The following is a 22,319-nucleotide window of genomic DNA, read 5'->3' as shown; positions in this document are numbered from 1 at the left end:
TTGAGCACATCATAAACCTACTGCTGGGATATTCATAGTAGTGTTTTGTGTTGAGCACATCATAAACCTACTGCTGGGATATTCATTGTAGTGTTTTGTGTTGAGCACATCATAAACCTACTGCTGGGATATTCATAGTAGTGTTTTGTGTTGAGCACATCATAAACCTACTGCTGGGATATTCATAGTAGTGTTTTGTGTTGAGCACATCATAAACCTACTGCTGGGATATTCATAGTAGTGTTTTGTGTTGAGCACATCATAAACCTACTGCTGGGATATTCATAGTAGTGTTTTGTGTTGAGCACATCATAAACCTACTGCTGGGATATTCATAGTAGTGTTTTGTGTTGAGCACATCATAAACCTACTGCTGGGATATTCATAGTAGTGTTTTGTGTTGAGCACATCATAAACCTACTGCTGGGATATTCATAGTAGTGTTTTGTGTTGAGCACATCATAAACCTACTGCTGGGATATTCATAGTAGTGTTTTGTGTTGAGCACATGATAAACCTACTGCTGGGATATTCATAGTAGTGTTTTGTGTTGAGCACATCATAAACCTACTGCTGGGATATTCATAGTAGTGTTTTGTGTTGAGCACATCATAAACCTACTGCTGGGATATTCATAGTAGTGTTTTGTGTTGAGCACATCATAAACCTACTGCTGGGATATTCATAGTAGTGTTTTGTGTTGAGCACATCATAAACCTACTGCTGGGATATTCATAGTAGTGTTTTGTGTTGAGCACATCATAAACCTACTGCTGGGATATTCATAGTAGTGTTTTGTGTTGAGCACATCATAAACCTACTGCTGGGATATTCATAGTAGTGTTTTGTGTTGAGCACATCATAAACCTACTGCTGGGATATTCATAGTAGTGTTTTGTGTTGAGCACATCATAAACCTACTGCTGGGATATTCATAGTAGTGTTTTGTGTTGAGCACATCATAAACCTACTGCTGGGATATTCATAGTAGTGTTTTGTGTTGAGCACATCATAAACCTACTGCTGGGATATTCATAGTAGTGTTTTGTGTTGAGCACATCATAAACCTACTGCTGGGATATTCATAGTAGTGTTTTGTGTTGAGCACATCATAAACCTACTGCTGGGATATTCATAGTAGTGTTTTGTGTTGAGCACATCATAAACCTACTGCTGGGATATTCATAGTAGTGTTTTGTGTTGAGCACATCATAAACCTACTGCTGGGATATTCATTGTAGTGTTTTGTGTTGAGCACATCATAAACCTACTGCTGGGATATTCATTGTAGTGTTTTGTGTTGAGCACATCATAAACCTACTGCTGGGATATTCATAGTAGTGTTTTGTGTTGAGCACATCATAAACCTACTGCTGGGATATTCATAGTAGTGTTTTGTGTTGAGCACATCATAAACCTACTGCTGGGATATTCATAGTAGTGTTTTGTGTTGAGCACATCATAAACCTACTGCTGGGATATTCATAGTAGTGTTTTGTGTTGAGCACATCATAAACCTACTGCTGGGATATTCATAGTAGTGTTTTGTGTTGAGCACATCATAAACCTACTGCTGGGATATTCATAGTAGTGTTTTGTGTTGAGCACATCATAAACCTACTGCTGGGATATTCATAGTAGTGTTTTGTGTTGAGCACATCATAAACCTACTGCTGGGATATTCATAGTAGTGTTTTGTGTTGAGCACATCATAAACCTACTGCTGGGATATTCATAGTAGTGTTTTGTGTTGAGCACATCATAAACCTACTGCTGGGATATTCATAGTAGTGTTTTGTGTTGAGCACATCATAAACCTACTGCTGGGATATTCATAGTAGTGTTTTGTGTTGAGCACATCATAAACCTACTGCTGGGATATTCATAGTAGTGTTTTGTGTTGAGCACATCATAAACCTACTGCTGGGATATTCATAGTAGTGTTTTGTGTTGAGCACATCATAAACCTACTGCTGGGATATTCATAGTAGTGTTTTGTGTTGAGCACATCATAAACCTACTGCTGGGATATTCATAGTAGTGTTTTGTGTTGAGCACATCATAAACCTACTGCTGGGATATTCATAGTAGTGTTTTGTGTTGAGCACATCATAAACCTACTGCTGGGATATTCATAGTAGTGTTTTGTGTTGAGCACATCATAAACCTACTGCTGGGATATTCATAGTAGTGTTTTGTGTTGAGCACATCATAAACCTACTGCTGGGATATTCATAGTAGTGTTTTGTGTTGAGCACATCATAAACCTACTGCTGGGATATTCATAGTAGTGTTTTGTGTTGAGCACATCATAAACCTACTGCTGGGATATTCATAGTAGTGTTTTGTGTTGAGCACATCATAAACCTACTGCTGGGATATTCATAGTAGTGTTTTGTGTTGAGCACATCATAAACCTACTGCTGGGATATTCATAGTAGTGTTTTGTGTTGAGCACATCATAAACCTACTGCTGGGATATTCATAGTAGTGTTTTGTGTTGAGCACATCATAAACCTACTGCTGGGATATTCATAGTAGTGTTTTGTGTTGAGCACATCATAAACCTACTGCTGGGATATTCATAGTAGTGTTTTGTGTTGAGCACATCATAAACCTACTGCTGGGATATTCATAGTAGTGTTTTGTGTTGAGCACATCATAAACCTACTGCTGGGATATTCATAGTAGTGTTTTGTGTTGAGCACATCATAAACCTACTGCTGGGATATTCATAGTAGTGTTTTGTGTTGAGCACATCATAAACCTACTGCTGGGATATTCATAGTAGTGTTTTGTGTTGAGCACATCATAAACCTACTGCTGGGATATTCATAGTAGTGTTTTGTGTTGAGCACATCATAAACCTACTGCTGGGATATTCATAGTAGTGTTTTGTGTTGAGCACATCATAAACCTACTGCTGGGATATTCATAGTAGTGTTTTGTGTTGAGCACATCATAAACCTACTGCTGGGATATTCATAGTAGTGTTTTGTGTTGAGCACATCATAAACCTACTGCTGGGATATTCATAGTAGTGTTTTGTGTTGAGCACATCATAAACCTACTGCTGGGATATTCATAGTAGTGTTTTGTGTTGAGCACATCATAAACCTACTGCTGGGATATTCATAGTAGTGTTTTGTGTTGAGCACATCATAAACCTACTGCTGGGATATTCATAGTAGTGTTTTGTGTTGAGCACATCATAAACCTACTGCTGGGATATTCATAGTAGTGTTTTGTGTTGAGCACATCATAAACCTACTGCTGGGATATTCATAGTAGTGTTTTGTGTTGAGCACATCATAAACCTACTGCTGGGATATTCATAGTAGTGTTTTGTGTTGAGCACATCATAAACCTACTGCTGGGATATTCATAGTAGTGTTTTGTGTTGAGCACATCATAAACCTACTGCTGGGATATTCATAGTAGTGTTTTGTGTTGAGCACATCATAAACCTACTGCTGGGATATTCATAGTAGTGTTTTGTGTTGAGCACATCATAAACCTACTGCTGGGATATTCATAGTAGTGTTTTGTGTTGAGCACATCATAAACCTACTGCTGGGATATTCATTGTAGTGTTTTGTGTTGAGCACATCATAAACCTACTGCTGGGATATTCATAGTAGTGTTTTGTGTTGAGCACATCATAAACCTACTGCTGGGATATTCATAGTAGTGTTTTGTGTTGAGCACATCATAAACCTACTGCTGGGATATTCATAGTAGTGTTTTGTGTTGAGCACATCATAAACCTACTGCTGGGATATTCATAGTAGTGTTTTGTGTTGAGCACATCATAAACCTACTGCTGGGATATTCATAGTAGTGTTTTGTGTTGAGCACATCATAAACCTACTGCTGGGATATTCATAGTAGTGTTTTGTGTTGAGCACATCATAAACCTACTGCTGGGATATTCATAGTAGTGTTTTGTGTTGAGCACATCATAAACCTACTGCTGGGATATTCATAGTAGTGTTTTGTGTTGAGCACATCATAAACCTACTGCTGGGATATTCATAGTAGTGTTTTGTGTTGAGCACATCATAAACCTACTGCTGGGATATTCATAGTAGTGTTTTGTGTTGAGCACATCATAAACCTACTGCTGGGATATTCATAGTAGTGTTTTGTGTTGAGCACATCATAAACCTACTGCTGGGATATTCATAGTAGTGTTTTGTGTTGAGCACATCATAAACCTACTGCTGGGATATTCATAGTAGGTTTTGTGTTGAGCACATCATAAACCTACTGCTGGGATATTCATAGTAGTGTTTTGTGTTGAGCACATCATAAACCTACTGCTGGGATATTCATAGTAGTGTTTTGTGTTGAGCACATCATAAACCTACTGCTGGGATATTCATAGTAGTGTTTTGTGTTGAGCACATCATAAACCTACTGCTGGGATATTCATTGTAGTGTTTTGTGTTGAGCACATCATAAACCTACTGCTGGGATATTCATAGTAGTGTTTTGTGTTGAGCACATCATAAACCTACTGCTGGGATATTCATAGTAGTGTTTTGTGTTGAGCACATCATAAACCTACTGCTGGGATATTCATAGTAGTGTTTTGTGTTGAGCACATCATAAACCTACTGCTGGGATATTCATAGTAGTGTTTTGTGTTGAGCACATCATAAACCTACTGCTGGGATATTCATAGTAGTGTTTTGTGTTGAGCACATCATAAACCTACTGCTGGGATATTCATAGTAGTGTTTTGTGTTGAGCACATCATAAACCTACTGCTGGGATATTCATAGTAGTGTTTTGTGTTGAGCACATCATAAACCTACTGCTGGGATATTCATAGTAGTGTTTTGTGTTGAGCACATCATAAACCTACTGCTGGGATATTCATAGTAGTGTTTTGTGTTGAGCACATCATAAACCTACTGCTGGGATATTCATAGTAGTGTTTTGTGTTGAGCACATCATAAACCTACTGCTGGGATATTCATAGTAGTGTTTGTGTTGAGCACATCATAAACCTACTGCTGGGATATTCATAGTAGTGTTTTGTGTTGAGCACATCATAAACCTACTGCTGGGATATTCATAGTAGTGTTTTGTGTTGAGCACATCATAAACCTACTGCTGGGATATTCATAGTAGTGTTTTGTGTTGAGCACATCATAAACCTACTGCTGGGATATTCATAGTAGTGTTTTGTGTTGAGCACATCATAAACCTACTGCTGGGATATTCATAGTAGTGTTTTGTGTTGAGCACATCATAAACCTACTGCTGGGATATTCATAGTAGTGTTTTGTGTTGAGCACATCATAAACCTACTGCTGGGATATTCATAGTAGTGTTTTGTGTTGAGCACATCATAAACCTACTGCTGGGATATTCATTGTAGTGTTTTGTGTTGAGCACATCATAAACCTACTGCTGGGATATTCATAGTAGTGTTTTGTGTTGAGCACATCATAAACATACTGCTGGGATATTCATAGTAGTGTTTTGTGTTGAGCACATCATAAACCTACTGCTGGGATATTCATAGTATGGTGTTGAGCACATCATAAACCTTCTGCTGGGATATTCATAGTAGGGTGTTGAGCACATCATAAACCTACTGCTGGGATATTCATAGTAGGTTTTGTGTTGAGCACATCATAAACCTACTGCTGGGATATTCATAGTAGGTTTTGTGTTGAGCACATCATAAACCTACTGCTGGGATATTCATAGTAGTGTTTTGTGTTGAGCACATCATAAACCTACTGCTGGGATATTCATAGTAGTGTTTTGTGTTGAGCACATCATAAACCTACTGCTGGGATATTCATAGTAGTGTTTTGTGTTGAGCACGTCATAAACCTACTGCTGGGATATTCATAGTAGTGTTTTGTGTTGAGCACATCATAAACCTACTGCTGGGATATTCATAGTAGTGTTTTGTGTTGAGCAGATCATAAACCTACTGCTGGGATATTCATAGTAGTGTTTTGTGTTGAGCACATCATAAACCTACTGCTGGGATATTCATAGTAGTGTTTTGTGTTGAGCACATCATAAACCTACTGCTGGGATATTCATAGTAGTGTTTTGTGTTGAGCACATCATAAACCTACTGCTGGGATATTCATAGTAGTTTGTGTTGAGCACATCATAAACCTACTGCTGGGATATTCATAGTAGTGTTTGTGTTGAGCACATCATAAACCTACTGCTGGGATATTCATAGTAGGTTTTGTGTTGAGCACATCATAAACCTACTGCTGGGATATTCATAGTAGTGTTGTGTTGAGCACATCATAAACCTACTGCTGGGATATTCATAGTAGTGTTGAGCACATCATACACCTACTGCTGGGATATTCATAATAGTGTGTAGTGTTGAGCACATCATAAACCTACTGCTGGGATATTCATAGTAGTGTTTTGTGTTGAGCACGTCATAAACCTACTGCTGGGATATTCATAGTAGTGTTTTGTGTTGAGCACATCATAAACCTACTGCTGGGATATTCATAGTAGTGTTTTGTGTTGAGCACATCATAAACCTACTGCTGGGATATTCATAGTAGTGTTTTGTGTTGAGCACATCATAAACCTACTGCTGGGATATTCATAGTAGTGTTTTGTGTTGAGCACATCATAAACCTACTGCTGGGATATTCATAGTAGTGTTTTGTGTTGAGCACATCATAAACCTACTGCTGGGATATTCATAGTAGTGTTTTGTGTTGAGCACATCATAAACCTACTGCTGGGATATTCATAGTAGTGTTTTGTGTTGAGCACATCATAAACCTACTGCTGGGATATTCATAGTAGTGTTTTGTGTTGAGCACATCATAAACCTACTGCTGGGATATTCATTGTAGTGTTTTGTGTTGAGCACATCATAAACCTACTGCTGGGATATTCATAGTAGTGTTTTGTGTTGAGCACATCATAAACCTACTGCTGGGATATTCATAGTAGTGTTTTGTGTTGAGCACATCATAAACCTACTGCTGGGATATTCATAGTAGTGTTTTGTGTTGAGCACATCATAAACCTACTGCTGGGATATTCATAGTAGTGTTTTGTGTTGAGCACATCATAAACCTACTGCTGGGATATTCATAGTAGTGTTTTGTGTTGAGCACATCATGAACCTACTCCTGGGATATTCATTGTAGTGTTTTGTGTTGAGCACATCATAAACCTACTGCTGGGATATTCATAGTAGTGTTTTGTGTTGAGCACATCATAAACCTACTGCTGGGATATTCATAGTAGTGTTTTGTGTTGAGCACATCATAAACCTACTGCTGGGATATTCATAGTAGTGTTTTGTGTTGAGCACATCATAAACCTACTGCTGGGATATTCATAGTAGTGTTTTGTGTTGAGCACATCATAAACCTACTGCTGGGATATTCATAGTAGTGTTTTGTGTTGAGCACATCATAAACCTACTGCTGGGATATTCATAGTAGTGTTTTGTGTTGAGCACATCATAAACCTACTGCTGGGATATTCATAGTAGTGTTTTGTGTTGAGCACATCATAAACCTACTGCTGGGATATTCATAGTAGGTGTTGAGCACATCATAAACCTGCTGCTGGGATATTCATAGTAGTGTTGAGCACATCATAAACCTACTGCTGGGATATTCATAGTAGTGTTTTGTGTTGAGCACATCATAAACCTACTGCTGGGATATTCATAGTAGTGTTTTGTGTTGAGCACATCATAAACCTACTGCTGGGATATTCATTGTAGTGTTTTGTGTTGAGCACATCATAAACCTACTGCTGGGATATTCATTGTAGTGTTTTGTGTTGAGCACATCATAAACCTACTGCTGGGATATTCATAGTAGTGTTTTGTGTTGAGCACATCATAAACCTACTGCTGGGATATTCATAGTAGTGTTGAGCACATCATAAACATTCTGCTGGGATATTCATAGTAGTGTTGAGCACATCATAAACCTACTGCTGGGATATTCATAGTAGTGTTGAGCACATCATAAACCTACTGCTGGGATATTCATAGTAGTGTTGAGCACATCATAAACCTACTGCTGGGATATTCATAGTAGTGTTTTGTGTTGAGCACATCATAAACCTACTGCTGGGATATTCATAGTAGTGTTTTGTGTTGAGCACATCATAAACCTACTGCTGGGATATTCATTGTAGTGTTTTGTGTTGAGCACATCATAAACCTACTGCTGGGATATTCATAGTAGTGTTTTGTGTTGAGCACATCATAAACCTACTGCTGGGATATTCATAGTAGTGGTTTGTGTTGAGCACATCATAAACCTACTGCTGGGATATTCATAGTAGTGTTTTGTGTTGAGCACATCATAAACCTACTGCTGGGATTTTCATAGTAGTGTTTTGTGTTGAGCACATCATAAACCTACTGCTGGGATATTCATTGTAGTGTTTTGTGTTGAGCACATCATAAACCTACTGCTGGGATATTCATAGTAGTGTTTTGTGTTGAGCACATCATAAACATACTGCTGGGATATTCATAGTAGTGTTTTGTGTTGAGCACATCATAAACCTACTGCTGGGATATTCATAGTAGTGTTGAGCACATCATAAACCTTCTGCTGGGATATTCATAGTAGTGTTGAGCACATCATAAACCTACTGCTGGGATATTCATAGTAGTGTTGAGCACATCATAAACCTACTGCTGGGATATTCATAGTAGTGTTGAGCACATCATAAACCTACTGCTGGGATATTCATAGTAGTGTTGAGCACATCATACACCTACTGCTGGGATATTCATAGTAGTGTTTTGTGTTGAGCACATCATAAACCTACTGCTGGGATATTCATAGTAGTGTTTTGTGTTGAGCACGTCATAAACCTACTGCTGGGATATTCATAGTAGTGTTTTGTGTTGAGCACATCATAAACCTACTGCTGGGATAATCATAGTAGTGTTTTGTGTTGAGCAGATCATAAACCTACTGCTGGGATATTCATAGTAGTGTTTTGTGTTGAGCACATCATAAACCTACTGCTGGGATATTCATAGTAGTGCTTTGTGTTGAGCACATCATAAACCTACTGCTGGGATATTCATAGTAGTGTTTTGTGTTGAGCACATCATAAACCTACTGCTGGGATATTCATAGTAGTGTTGAGCACATCATAAACCTACTGCTGGGATATTCATAGTAGGTGTTGAGCACATCATAAACCTACTGCTGGGATATTCATAGTAGTGTTGAGCACATCATACACCTACTGCTGGGATATTCATAGTAGTGTTTTGTGTTGAGCACATCATAAACCTACTGCTGGGATATTCATAGTAGTGTTTTGTGTTGAGCACGTCATAAACCTACTGCTGGGATATTCATAGTAGTGTTTTGTGTTGAGCACATCATAAACCTACTGCTGGGATATTCATAGTAGTGTTTTGTGTTGAGCACATCATAAACCTACTGCTGGGATATTCATAGTAGTGTTGAGCACATCATAAACCTGCTGCTGGGATATTCATAGTAGTGTTGAGCACATCATAAACTTACTGCTGGGATATTCATAGTAGTGTTTTGTGTTGAGCACATCATAAACCTACTGCTGGGATATTCATAGTAGTGTTTTGTGTTGAGCACATCATAAACCTACTGCTGGGATATTTATAGTAGTGTTTTGTGTTGAGCACATCATAAACCTACTGCTGGGATATTCATTGTAGTGTTTTGTGTTGAGCACATCATAAACCTACTGCTGGGATATTCATAGTAGTGTTTTGTGTTGAGCACATCATAAACCTACTGCTGGGATATTCATAGTATGGTGTTGAGCACATCATAAACATTCTGCTGGGATATTCATAGTAGGTGTTGAGCACATCATAAACCTACTGCTGGGATATTCATAGTAGTTTGTGTTGAGCACATCATAAACCTACTGCTGGGATATTCATAGTAGGTGTTGAGCACATCATAAACCTACTGCTGGGATATTCATAGTAGTGTTTTGTGTTGAGCACATCATAAACCTACTGCTGGGATATTCATAGTAGTGTTTTGTGTTGAGCACATCATAAACCTACTGCTGGGATATTCATAGTAGTGTTTTGTGTTGAGCACATCATAAACCTACTGCTGGGATATTCATAGTAGTGTTTTGTGTTGAGCACATCATAAACCTACTGCTGGGATATTCATAGTAGTGGTTTGTGTTGAGCACATCATAAACCTACTGCTGGGATATTCATAGTAGTGTTTTGTGTTGAGCACATCATAAACCTACTGCTGGGATATTCATAGTAGGGTGTTGAGCACATCATAAACCTACTGCTGGGATATTCATAGTATTTTGTGTTGAGCACATCATAAACCTACTGCTGGGATATTCATAGTAGGTGTGTTGAGCACATCATAAACCTACTGCTGGGATATTCATAGTATTTGTGTTGAGCACATCATAAACCTACTGCTGGGATATTCATAGTAGTGTTTTGTGTTGAGCACATCATAAACCTACTGCTGGGATATTCATAGTAGTGTTTTGTGTTGAGCACGTCATAAACCTACTGCTGGGATATTCATAGTAGTGTTTTGTGTTGAGCACATCATAAACCTACTGCTGGGATAATCATAGTAGTGTTTTGTGTTGAGCAGATCATAAACCTACTGCTGGGATATTCATAGTAGTGTTTTGTGTTGAGCACATCATAAACCTACTGCTGGGATATTCATAGTAGTGTTTTGTGTTGAGCACATCATAAACCTACTGCTGGGATATTCATAGTAGTGTTTTGTGTTGAGCACATCATAAACCTACTGCTGGGATATTCATAGTAGTGTTGAGCACATCATAAACCTACTGCTGGGATATTCATAGTAGTGTTGAGCACATCATAAACCTACTGCTGGGATATTCATAGTAGTGTTGAGCACATCATACACCTACTGCTGGGATATTCATAGTAGTGTTTTGTGTTGAGCACATCATAAACCTACTGCTGGGATATTCATAGTAGTGTTTTGTGTTGAGCACGTCATAAACCTACTGCTGGGATATTCATAGTAGTGTTTTGTGTTGAGCACATTATAAACCTACTGCTGGGATATTCATAGTAGTGTTTTGTGTTGAGCACATCATAAACCTACTGCTGGGATATTCATAGTAGTGTTGAGCACATCATAAACCTACTGCTGGGATATTCATAGTAGTGTTTTGTGTTGAGCACATCATAAACCTACTGCTGGGATATTCATAGTAGTGTTTTGTGTTGAGCACATCATAAACCTACTGCTGGGATATTTATTGTAGTGTTTTGTGTTGAGCACATCATAAACCTACTGCTGGGATATTCATAGTAGTGTTTTGTGTTGAGCACATCATAAACCTACTGCTGGGATATTCATAGTAGTGTTTTGTGTTGAGCACATCATAAACCTACTGCTGGGATATTCATAGTAGGGTGTTGAGCACATCATAAACATTCTGCTGGGATATTCATAGTAGGTGTTGAGCACATCATAAACCTACTGCTGGGATATTCATAGTAGTGTTGAGCACATCATAAACCTACTGCTGGGATATTCATAGTAGGGTGTTGAGCACATCATAAACCTAAAGCTGGGATATTCATAGTAGTGTTTTGTGTTGTGCACATCATAAACCTACTGCTGGGATATTCATAGTAGTGTTTTGTGTTGAGCACATCATAAACCTACTGCTGGGATATTCATAGTAGTGTTTTGTGTTGAGCACATCATAAACCTACTGCTGGGATATTCATAGTAGTGTTTTGTGTTGAGCACATCATAAACCTACTGCTGGGATATTCATAGTAGTGGTTTGTGTTGAGCACATCATAAACCTACTGCTGGGATATTCATAGTAGTGTTTTGTGTTGAGCACATCATAAACCTACTGCTGGGATTTTCATAGTAGTGTTTTGTGTTGAGCACATCATAAACCTACTGCTGGGATATTCATAGTAGTGTTTTGTGTTGAGCACATCATAAACCTACTGCTGGGATATTCATAGTAGTGTTTTGTGTTGAGCACATCATAAACATACTGCTGGGATATTCATAGTAGTGTTTTGTGTTGAGCACATCATAAACCTACTGCTGGGATATTCATAGTAGTGTGTTGAGCACATCATAAACCTACTGCTGGGATATTCATAGTAGTGTGTTGAGCACATCATAAACCTACTGCTGGGATATTCATAGTAGGGTGTTGAGCACATCATAAACCTACTGCTGGGATATTCATAGTAGGGTGTTGAGCACATCATAAACCTACTGCTGGGATATTCATAGTAGTTTGTGTTGAGCACATCATAAACCTACTGCTGGGATATTCATAGTAGTGTTTTGTGTTGAGCACGTCATAAACCTACTGCTGGGATATTCATAGTAGTGTTTTGTGTTGAGCACATCATAAACCTACTGCTGGGATAATCATAGTAGTGTTTTGTGTTGAGCAGATCATAAACCTACTGCTGGGATATTCATAGTAGTGTTTTGTGTTGAGCACATCATAAACCTACTGCTGGGATATTCATAGTAGTGCTTTGTGTTGAGCACATCATAAACCTACTGCTGGGATATTCATAGTAGTGTTTTGTGTTGAGCACATCATAAACCTACTGCTGGGATATTCATAGTAGTGTTGAGCACATCATAAACCTACTGCTGGGATATTCATAGTAGTGTTGAGCACATCATAAACCTACTGCTGGGATATTCATAGTAGGGTGTTGAACACATCATACACCTACTGCTGGGATATTCATAGTAGTGTTTTGTGTTGAGCACATCATAAACCTACTGCTGGGATATTCATAGTAGTGTTTTGTGTTGAGCACGTCATAAACCTACTGCTGGGATATTCATAGTAGTGTTTTGTGTTGAGCACATCATAAACCTACTGCTGGGATATTCATAGTAGTGTTTTGTGTTGAGCAGATCATAAACCTACTGCTGGGATATTCATAGTAGTGTTTTGTGTTGAGCACATCATAAACGTACTGCTGGGATATTCATAGTAGTGCTTTGTGTTGAGCACATCATAAACCTACTGCTGGGATATTCATAGCAGTGTTTTGTGTTGAGCACATCATAAACCTACTGCTGGGATATTCATAGTAGTGTTGAGCACATCATAAACCTACTGCTGGGATATTCATAGTAGTGGTGTTGAGCACATCATAAACCTACTGCTGGGATATTCATAGTAGTGTTGAGCACATCATACACCTACTGCTGGGATATTCATAGTAGTGTTTTGTGTTGAGCACATCATAAACCTACTGCAGGGATATTCATTGTAGTGTTTTGTGTTGAGCACATCATAAACCTACTGCTGGGATATTCATAGTAGTGTTTTGTGTTGAGCACATCATAAACCTACTGCTGGGATATTCATTGTAGTGTTTTGTGTTGAGCACATCATAAACCTACTGCTGGGATATTCATAGTAGTGTTTTGTGTTGAGCACATCATAAACCTACTGCTGGGATATTCATAGTAGTGTTTTGTGTTGAGCACATCATAAACCTACTGCTGGGATATTCATAGTAGTGTTTTGTGTTGAGCACATCATAAACCTACTGCTGGGATATTCATAGTAGTGTTTTGTGTTGAGCACATCATAAACCTACTGCTGGGATATTCATAGTAGTGTTTTGTGTTGAGCACATCATAAACCTACTGCTGGGATATTCATAGTAGTGTTTTGTGTTGAGCACATCATAAACCTACTGCTGGGATATTCATAGTAGTGTTGAGCACATCATAAACCTGCTGCTGGGATATTCATAGTAGTGTTGAGCACATCATAAACCTACTGCTGGGATATTCATAGTAGTGTTTTGTGTTGAGCACATCATAAACCTACTGCTGGGATATTCATAGTAGTGTTTTGTGTTGAGCACATCATAAACCTACTGCTGGGATATTCATTGTAGTGTTTTGTGTTGAGCACATCATAAACCTACTGCTGGGATATTCATAGTAGTGTTTTGTGTTGAGCACATCATAAACCTACTGCTGGGATATTCATAGTAGTGTTTTGTGTTGAGCACATCATAAACCTACTGCTGGGATATTCATAGTAGTGTTTTGTGTTGAGCACATCATAAACCTACTGCTGGGATATTCATAGTAGTGTTTTGTGTTGAGCACATCATAAACCTACTGCTGGGATATTCATAGTAGTGTTTTGTGTTGAGCACATCATAAACCTACTGCTGGGATATTCATAGTAGTGTTTTGTGTTGAGCACATCATAAACATACTGCTGGGATATTCATAGTAGTGTTTTGTGTTGAGCACATCATAAACCTACTGCTGGGATATTCATAGTAGTGTTGAGCACATCATAAACCTACTGCTGGGATATTCATAGTAGTGTTGAGCACATCATAAACCTACTGCTGGGATATTCATAGTAGTGTTTTGTGTTGAGCACATCATAAACCTACTGCTGGGATATTCATAGTAGTGTTTTGTGTTGAGCACATCATAAACCTACTGCTGGGATATTCATGTAGTGTTTTGTGTTGAGCACATCATAAACCTACTGCTGGGATATTCATAGTAGTGTTTTGTGTTGAGCACATCATAAACCTACTGCTGGGATATTCATAGTAGTGTTGAGCACATCATAAACATACTGCTGGGATATTCATAGTAGGTTTTGTGTTGAGCACATCATAAACCTACTGCTGGGATATTCATAGTAGTGTTGGTTGAGCACATCATAAACCTACTGCTGGGATATTCATAGTAGTGTTTTGTGTTGAGCACATCATAAACCTACTGCTGGGATATTCATAGTAGTGTTTTGTGTTGAGCACATCATAAACCTACTGCTGGGATATTCATAGTAGTGTTTTGTGTTGAGCACATCATAAACCTACTGCTGGGATATTCATAGTAGTGTTTTGTGTTGAGCACATCATAAACCTACTGCTGGGATATTCATAGTAGTTTGTGTTGAGCACATCATAAACCTGCTGCTGGGATATTCATAGTAGGTGTTGAGCACATCATAAACCTACTGCTGGGATATTCATAGTAGTGTTTTGTGTTGAGCACATCATAAACCTACTGCTGGGATATTCATAGTAGTGTTTTGTGTTGAGCACATCATAAACCTACTGCTGGGATATTCATTGTAGTGTTTTGTGTTGAGCACATCATAAACCTACTGCTGGGATATTCATTGTAGTGTTTTGTGTTGAGCACATCATAAACCTACTGCTGGGATATTCATAGTAGTGTTTTGTGTTGAGCACATCATAAACCTACTGCTGGGATATTCATAGTAGTGTTTTGTGTTGAGCACATCATAAACCTACTGCTGGGATATTCATAGTAGTGTTTTGTGTTGAGCACATCATAAACCTACTGCTGGGATATTCATAGTAGTGTTTTGTGTTGAGCACATCATAAACCTACTGCTCGGATATTCATAGTAGTGTTTTGTGTTGAGCACATCATAAACCTACTGCTGGGATATTCATAGTAGTGTTTTGTGTTGAGCACATCATAAACATACTGCTGGGATATTCATAGTAGTGTTTTGTGTTGAGCACATCATAAACCTACTGCTGGGATATTCATAGTAGTGTTGAGCACATCATAAACCTACTGCTGGGATATTCATAGTAGTGTTGAGCACATCATAAACCTACTGCTGGGATATTCATAGTAGTGTTGAGCACATCATAAACCTACTGCTGGGATATTCATAGTAGTGTTTTGTGTTGAGCACATCATAAACCTACTGCTGGGATATTCATAGTAGTGTTTTGTGTTGAGCACATCATAAACCTACTGCTGGGATATTCATAGTAGTGTTTTGTGTTGAATACATCATAAACCTACTGCTGGGATATTCATAGTAGTGTTTTGTGTTGAGCACATCATAAACCTACTGCTGGGATATTCATAGTAGTGTTTTGTGTTGAGCACATCATAAACCTACTGCTGGGATATTCATAGTAGTGTTTTGTGTTGAGCACATCATAAACCTACTGCTGGGATATTCATAGTAGTGTTTTGTGTTGAGCACATCAGTGTGTTGTTGGTTGGTAGAGAGATCTATTCATATGACGTGTGTGTCATTTTGATGCAAAAAAATACATTATGGAAAGCGATAAAACAGTTTTGAATGCAGGGTTTGCTTTTGCTAGAGATTTGTAGAGTTTTGTGTTTAGAGTTTCGTGAAAATGGGCCAAAGATTCGGCAAACGTGTGTAAACAATTGTGGAAAACTGTAAATGAAATATTTTCCATTTCAGAGTATAAGTATTGAGATGGTCTGTATTTTTATCTTGTGGATGGCATGCATCTTTGAAAGAATATTGCCGGCGCCATAGCAGGGCCTCTCACCTTCCTCCAGTGTTTCTCCTGTTGTTGTGGTGTTTATCTAAACACGCTTTCACTGCTTCCCCTGGCCTGTGTTTTGACACGCAGTACAATATGGTTACAGGCCCGGGCCATGTTAATCCACTGCTACAATAGCACACTGACTGAGACAGTAAGTGATACCCCATTGTGGCTCTCTCTTTACCTTGGCTCCATTGTGGCTCTCTCTGCACCTTGGCTCCATTGTGGCTCTCTCTGCACCTTGGCTCCATTGTGGCTCTCTCTGCATCTTGGCTCCATTGTGGCTCTCTCTGCACCTTGTCTCTGTGGCCAAAGTGGATAAATAGGCTACACCACATCGCTCCCCTTTCCTCCTCTTTTCCTCTTCTGCTTTCCCACTCCTCTCCTCTTCTGCTTTCCCTCTCCTCATCTCCCTGGCTTTCTCAAAAACTTCTTGAAGGATAATTCATGATTCCATTATGATTTAATTCACATCTCTCACAGGTGAAACTGCTAGAGTGTTCTCCAGTATTCTCGACACTAGGTCAAGCACTGTACCATACTCTACAGTAATGAGTATGTTACACCTGTGGGGGTAATATTTCATACTAATAATGTAAATGTGATCATCCTGAGGTAGTGATGTGGTGTCATGTCTGACAGCTTTTATGATGGATGGATCTTATCTGTCCATCACAGGAGGGCAGATGTCCGTCGTGTAAACAGAGAAGGAGGAGAGGAGACGGGGGGATGGGACAGAGAAGAGGAGCAACAGGTGGAAGAAGAGAGGGATGGAGGAGGGGGGAGAGAGGAGAGGGGGGAGAGAGGCGGAGTGGGAGGAGGGGGGAGAGAGGCGGAGTGGGAGGAGGGAGAGAGGCGGAGTGGGAGGAGGGAAAGAGGTGGAGTGGGAGGAGGGAGAGAGGCGGAGTGGGAGGAGGGAGAGAGGCGGAGTGGGAGGAGGGAGAGAGGCGGAGTGGGAGGAGGGAGAGAGAGGTGAAGTGGGAGGAGGGAGAGAGAGGTGAAGTGGGAGGAGGGAAAGAGGTGGAGTGGGAGGAGGGAGAGAGGCGGAGGTGGGAGGAGGGAGAGAGGCGGAGTGGGAGGAGGAGAGAGGTGAAGTGGGAGGAGGGAGAGAGAGGTGAAGTGGGAGGAGGGAGAGAGAGGTGAAGTGGGAGGAGGGAGAGAGGTGGAGTGGGAGGAGGGAGAGAGAGGTGAAGTGGGAGGAGGGAGAGAGGCGGAGTGGGAGGAGGGAGAGAGAGGTGAAGTGGGAGGAGGGAGAGAGGCAGAGTGGGAGGAGGGAGAGAAGTATTTAAGAGGCTGTCCATCTCCCCCTCCTCACCGTTCTTCGTTACTCTCCCTCTACGTGTCCAACAGCAGGCCAGCACTCCTCCTTTGCTCAGGTAAGGAAGAAAGGTTGACTCAGGAATTAATGCAGTTTTTCAGCAACGGGCAAAACAATTCAGCCCTTTTATTCTTCAAGAGGTAGTTCTGTCTAGCACGGTAAAATGTGTGTCAGATGAAATACATTTCAGCTGTTTGTGATCTAGAGACAATGATACAAAGTTTGCATTGCTGTAACCCTAAACAACGTCAATATAACTCTTACAGAAAGGGGAAAGCACACAGCCTGTACTGTAGACTTCACTACTCTGTGTTTGGTGATTTCATGTCTATTCCCTGGTCAATATCGGTGTGATGTTAGCCTCTATAGAGTTTCTGACCTGTTGTGTTTCCTCTGTCCTGACTGACCTCTCTCTTCTTTTTCATCTTTATTTTCTGTTTATGTAAATATCTTGCTCAAAGGTGGCAAATCTATATTTTTCCTCAACAGGAATGACCTCAGATTTCTGTTGGGATTAAGTGAATTTGATTCAGTGTAAATGTAATTGTAGGGAAAGAAGTAGAGTGGTCAGGGAAGAGGGGTGGGAGAGGTGGAGGGGTGGTGGAGGTAAGATGGGGAGGGAAGGTGAAGGGGTGGGATGGGATGGGATCGACAGATAGATGGTGGGGAAGGGAAGGTGGAGGGGTGGGATGGAGAGGTAGAGGGGTGGGATAAAGAGATGGAGGGGTGGGATAGAGATGTGGGATAAAGAGATGGATGGGTGGGATGGAGAGATGAGGGGTGGGATAAAGAGATGGATAGGTGGGATGGAGAGATGGATGGGTGGGATGGAGAGATGAGGGGTGGGATAAAGAGATAGATAGGTGGGATGGAGTGATGGATGGGTGGGATAGAGAGATGAGGGGTGGGATAAAGAGATGGTGGGGTGGAAAGATTGAGGGGTGGGATAAAGAGATGGAAGGATGGGATGGAGAGATGAGGGGTGGGATAAAGAGATGGTGGGGTGGAAAGATTGAGGGGTGGGATAGGAGATGGAAGGATGGGATGGAGAGATGGATGGGTGGGATGGAGAGATGAGGGGTGGGATAAAGAGATGGTGGGGTGGAAAGATTGAGGGGTGGGATAAAGAGATGGAAGGATGGGATGGAGAGATGGATGGGTGGGATGGAGAGATGAGGGGTGGGATAAAGAGATGGAAGGATGGGATGGAGAGATGGATGGGTGGGATGGAGAGATGAGGGGTGGGGTAAAGAGATGGTGGGGTGGAAAGATTGAGGGGTGGGATAAAGAGATGGAAGGATGGGATGGAGAGATGGATGGGTGGGATGGAGAGATGGATGGGTGGGATAGAGAGATGAGGGGTGGGATAAAGAGATGGTGGGGTGGAAAGATTGAGGGGTGGGATAAAGAGATGGAAGGATGGGATGGAGAGATGGATGGGTGGGATGGAGAGATGAGGGGTGGGGTAAAGAGATGGTGGGGTGGAAAGATTGAGGGGTGGGATAAAGAGATGGAAGGATGGGATGGAGAGATGGATGGGTGGGATGGAGAGATGAGGGGTGGGGTAAAGAGATGGAAGGATGGGATGGAGAGATGGATGGGTGGGATGGAGAGATGAGGGGTGGGGTAAAGAGATGGTGGGGTGGAAAGATTGAGGGGTGGGATAAAGAGATGGAAGGATGGGATGGAGAGATGGATGGGTGGGATGGAGAGATGAGGGGTGGGGTAAAGAGATGGTGGGGTGGAAAGATTGAGGGGTGGGATAAAGAGATGGAAGGATGGGATGGAGAGATGGATGGGTGGGATGGAGAGATGAGGGGTGGGGTAAAGAGATGGAAGGATGGGATGGAGAGATGGATGGGTGGGATGGAGAGATGAGGGGTGGGGTAAAGAGATGGTGGGGTGGGATGGAGAGACGCGGGGTGTGATAAAGAGATGGATGGGTGGGATAGAGAGAGATGAGGGGTGGGATAAAGAGATGGTGGGGTGGGATGGAGAGATGAGGGGTGGGATAAAGAGATGGATGGGTGGGATGGAGAGATGAGGGGTGGGGTAAAGAGATGGATGGGTGGGATAGAGAGAGATGAGGGGTGGGATAAAGAGATGGTGGGGTGGGATGGAGAGATGAGGGGTGGGATAAAGAGATGGATGGGTGGGATGGAGAGATGAGGGGTGGGGTAAAGAGATGGTGGGGTGGAGGCAGGGTGGTGGGATACATACTGTTACCAACCATCCAGTCCAGCTCAGGTAGAGAGCAGCTCAGGTTCCTATGGTCCCAGTTCCTCCTGTCCTGGTTTGGACAGGACAGGACTATAGGGTTAGAGACATGGTTAGAGTTAGAGCTGGGTGTGTTTCTACCTGGTGTGAGTTTCACTCTTATCAGAAGGCTGGGGTTCACATATCCTGCTCACTATTACCCATCTCCTTTCCATCACAGTGTCTCACTGTGGCTCCCCACAGATCCAGGATCAACTTATCCTTAAGTGGTGAAACTAATCATCAATCATCATCATACTCCATGGCTAACTGTCTGGGGCTTTAGTAATGTAGTAGGGCTCTTGGGGTTTGTAGTTCTTCAGATGTTGGGTAGGATGACTTTATACTTGTGACTAATTCAGGAACTAGACAGGGTTGAGGAACAAGCAGCTCTCTCTCTCTGTCTATTCATCCATCCCTCTCTCTCTCTCTCTCTCTGTCTATTCATCCATCCCTCTCTCTCTCGTCCTATCTGTCCTGCCGTGCTCAGCAGACATGGTTATTGCTAACTCAGTTGATACTGTGTCTGTACCAGTGGAGGCTGCTGAGGGGAGGATGGATCATAATAATGTCTGGAATGGAAGGATATCAAACACGTTTTCTGGGGGGTGTTTCATGTGTTTGATAACACTCCATTCCAGCCATTATTATGAGATGTCCTCCTCTCACCAGCCTCCACTGCTCTCTACAGTGTGTTTGACTGATCCATCTGATCCTGGCTCAGCTTCCACGAGAAAATACAAACACTCTGCACAGGCTACATCACTTGATGTCCTACTACAATGTGAAACACCTACTCATTATCCTAACCATGTCTGTTGTCTCTCTACCTCTGTAGTATGTCTAATAATGTTATTAATCATTATCCTAACCATGTCTGTTGTCTCTCTACCTCTGTAGTATGTCTAATAATGTTATTAATCATTATCCTAACCATGTCTGTTGTCTCTCTACCTCTGTAGTATGTCTAATAATGTTATTAATCATTATCCTAACCATGTCTGTTGTCTCTCTACCTCTGTAGTATGTCTAACCCTACCAACACAGAGAATGTGTCCACCTTGGAGACCGCCATGCAGCTGATGATCCAGACCTTCCATAAGTATTCTGGAGACGAGGGCGACAAATACACCCTGAGCAGAGCAGAGCTCAAAGTGATGCTCTCTGCAGAGCTGGGCAACTACCTGGGGGTAAGGAGATTCACACACACACAGACACATACGCACAGACACACAGCATAAAAGTCTTCCTCTCTCCCTCACCCAGAATGCCCAGGACAAGGAAGCAGTGGACAAGGTGATGGGGGACCTGGATGCCAACAATGATGGAGAGGTGGACTTCACTGAGTTTGTTATCCTGGTGGGGGCGCTCACCGTCGCCTGCAACGACTTCTTCCTGGAGTACAACGACAAGGGGGAGAAGAAGTGAACACAACACACACATGTACACTCACACACACACATATCTATGCTCTCTCTCTCACACACTCCCTCACTCACTCACTGAGGAAGAGGAGAGGAGGACAATCATTATGAGACATCTTCCCTCAAATCCTGGCTAGGCTTAATGTCTACTGTTTAATAACAGAGACCTACACACACCATACATACCACACACATGCACACACACACACACTCCGAGATGTTCATAGATGCATCGTGGCACACTGGGCAGTGTGTTTTTGTGTTTAGTGTGTGTGCCGTCTCGATCCAAACCAAACCCAACACACAGAAGTTTTATTCCAGAGTGAAAATGTGGAGAGTTTAAGTCATCATTAATAACGGTCATTGTTGAATATGTGAATATAATTTCTGTCTTTTCATTCGTTTTGTAAACCCCCTGTTCATTTTTCGTTCTTTGTTAAACTGTTCTTCCTCGATAGAATAAACATGACATTTAACCAAAGCTTGTCGTGGAGTATTGTTGTGGTTTCTGGATACTTTGTGTGTATGTTTGGGATATTCCTCATGTTACCCAGTCTCTGTGATGGATGAGAGGAGTAGTAACACAGTCTGGCCACCAGATGGGAGAAGAGTGAGAGACACTCCAGGGATGGACTTTTGTGTCTGTGCTGCACTTCCATTAACTTAATCAAATCAAATTTTATTGGTCACATACACGTGTTTAGCAGATGTTATTGCGGGTTTAGCGAAATGCTTGTGTTTGTAGCTCCAACAGTTCAGTAATATCTAACAAGTATTTCACAACATATACACACACATCTAAGGAATGGAATTAAGAATATATAAATATATGGACGAGCAATGTCAGAGCGGCATAGACTAAGATACAGTAGAATAGAATACAGTATATACATATGAGACGAGTAAAGCAAAATATGTCAACATTATTAAAGTGACTAGTGTTCCATTCCCT

At 41.1% G+C, this 22,319-nt stretch overlaps 1 protein-coding gene across 1 annotated transcript; it reads left to right on the top strand.

The window, feature by feature from the left end:
- Positions 1-17,630: 17,630 nt before the first annotated feature.
- LOC106575525 (protein S100-A1) lies at positions 17,631-21,848 on the top strand. Its single transcript, XM_045713590.1, has 3 exons — positions 17,631-17,745; positions 20,968-21,133; positions 21,210-21,848. The coding sequence occupies exons 2-3, from the start codon at positions 20,969-20,971 to the stop codon at positions 21,369-21,371; spliced, it is 327 nt and encodes a 108-aa protein (XP_045569546.1). The 5' UTR covers positions 17,631-17,745; position 20,968; the 3' UTR covers positions 21,372-21,848.
- The last annotated feature ends 471 nt before the right edge of the window (positions 21,849-22,319 follow it).

Source organism: Salmo salar, chromosome ssa02, assembly GCF_905237065.1.
Source record: "Salmo salar chromosome ssa02, Ssal_v3.1, whole genome shotgun sequence".
Lineage (NCBI taxonomy): Eukaryota > Metazoa > Chordata > Actinopteri > Salmoniformes > Salmonidae > Salmo > Salmo salar.
Note: the sequence above shows the minus strand (reverse complement) of the source record. Positions and strands in the feature narration are given on the sequence as shown.

Excerpts from the sequence above, each read along its gene's own strand:
- LOC106575525 (XM_045713590.1), top strand. The coding sequence starts at position 20,969 with ATGTCTAACCCTACCAACACAGAGAATGTGTCCACCTTGGAGACCGCC. Across the intron at positions 21,134-21,209 it reads AGCTGGGCAACTACCTGGGG|AATGCCCAGGACAAGGAAGC; the intron begins GTAAGGAGATTC and ends TCCCTCACCCAG.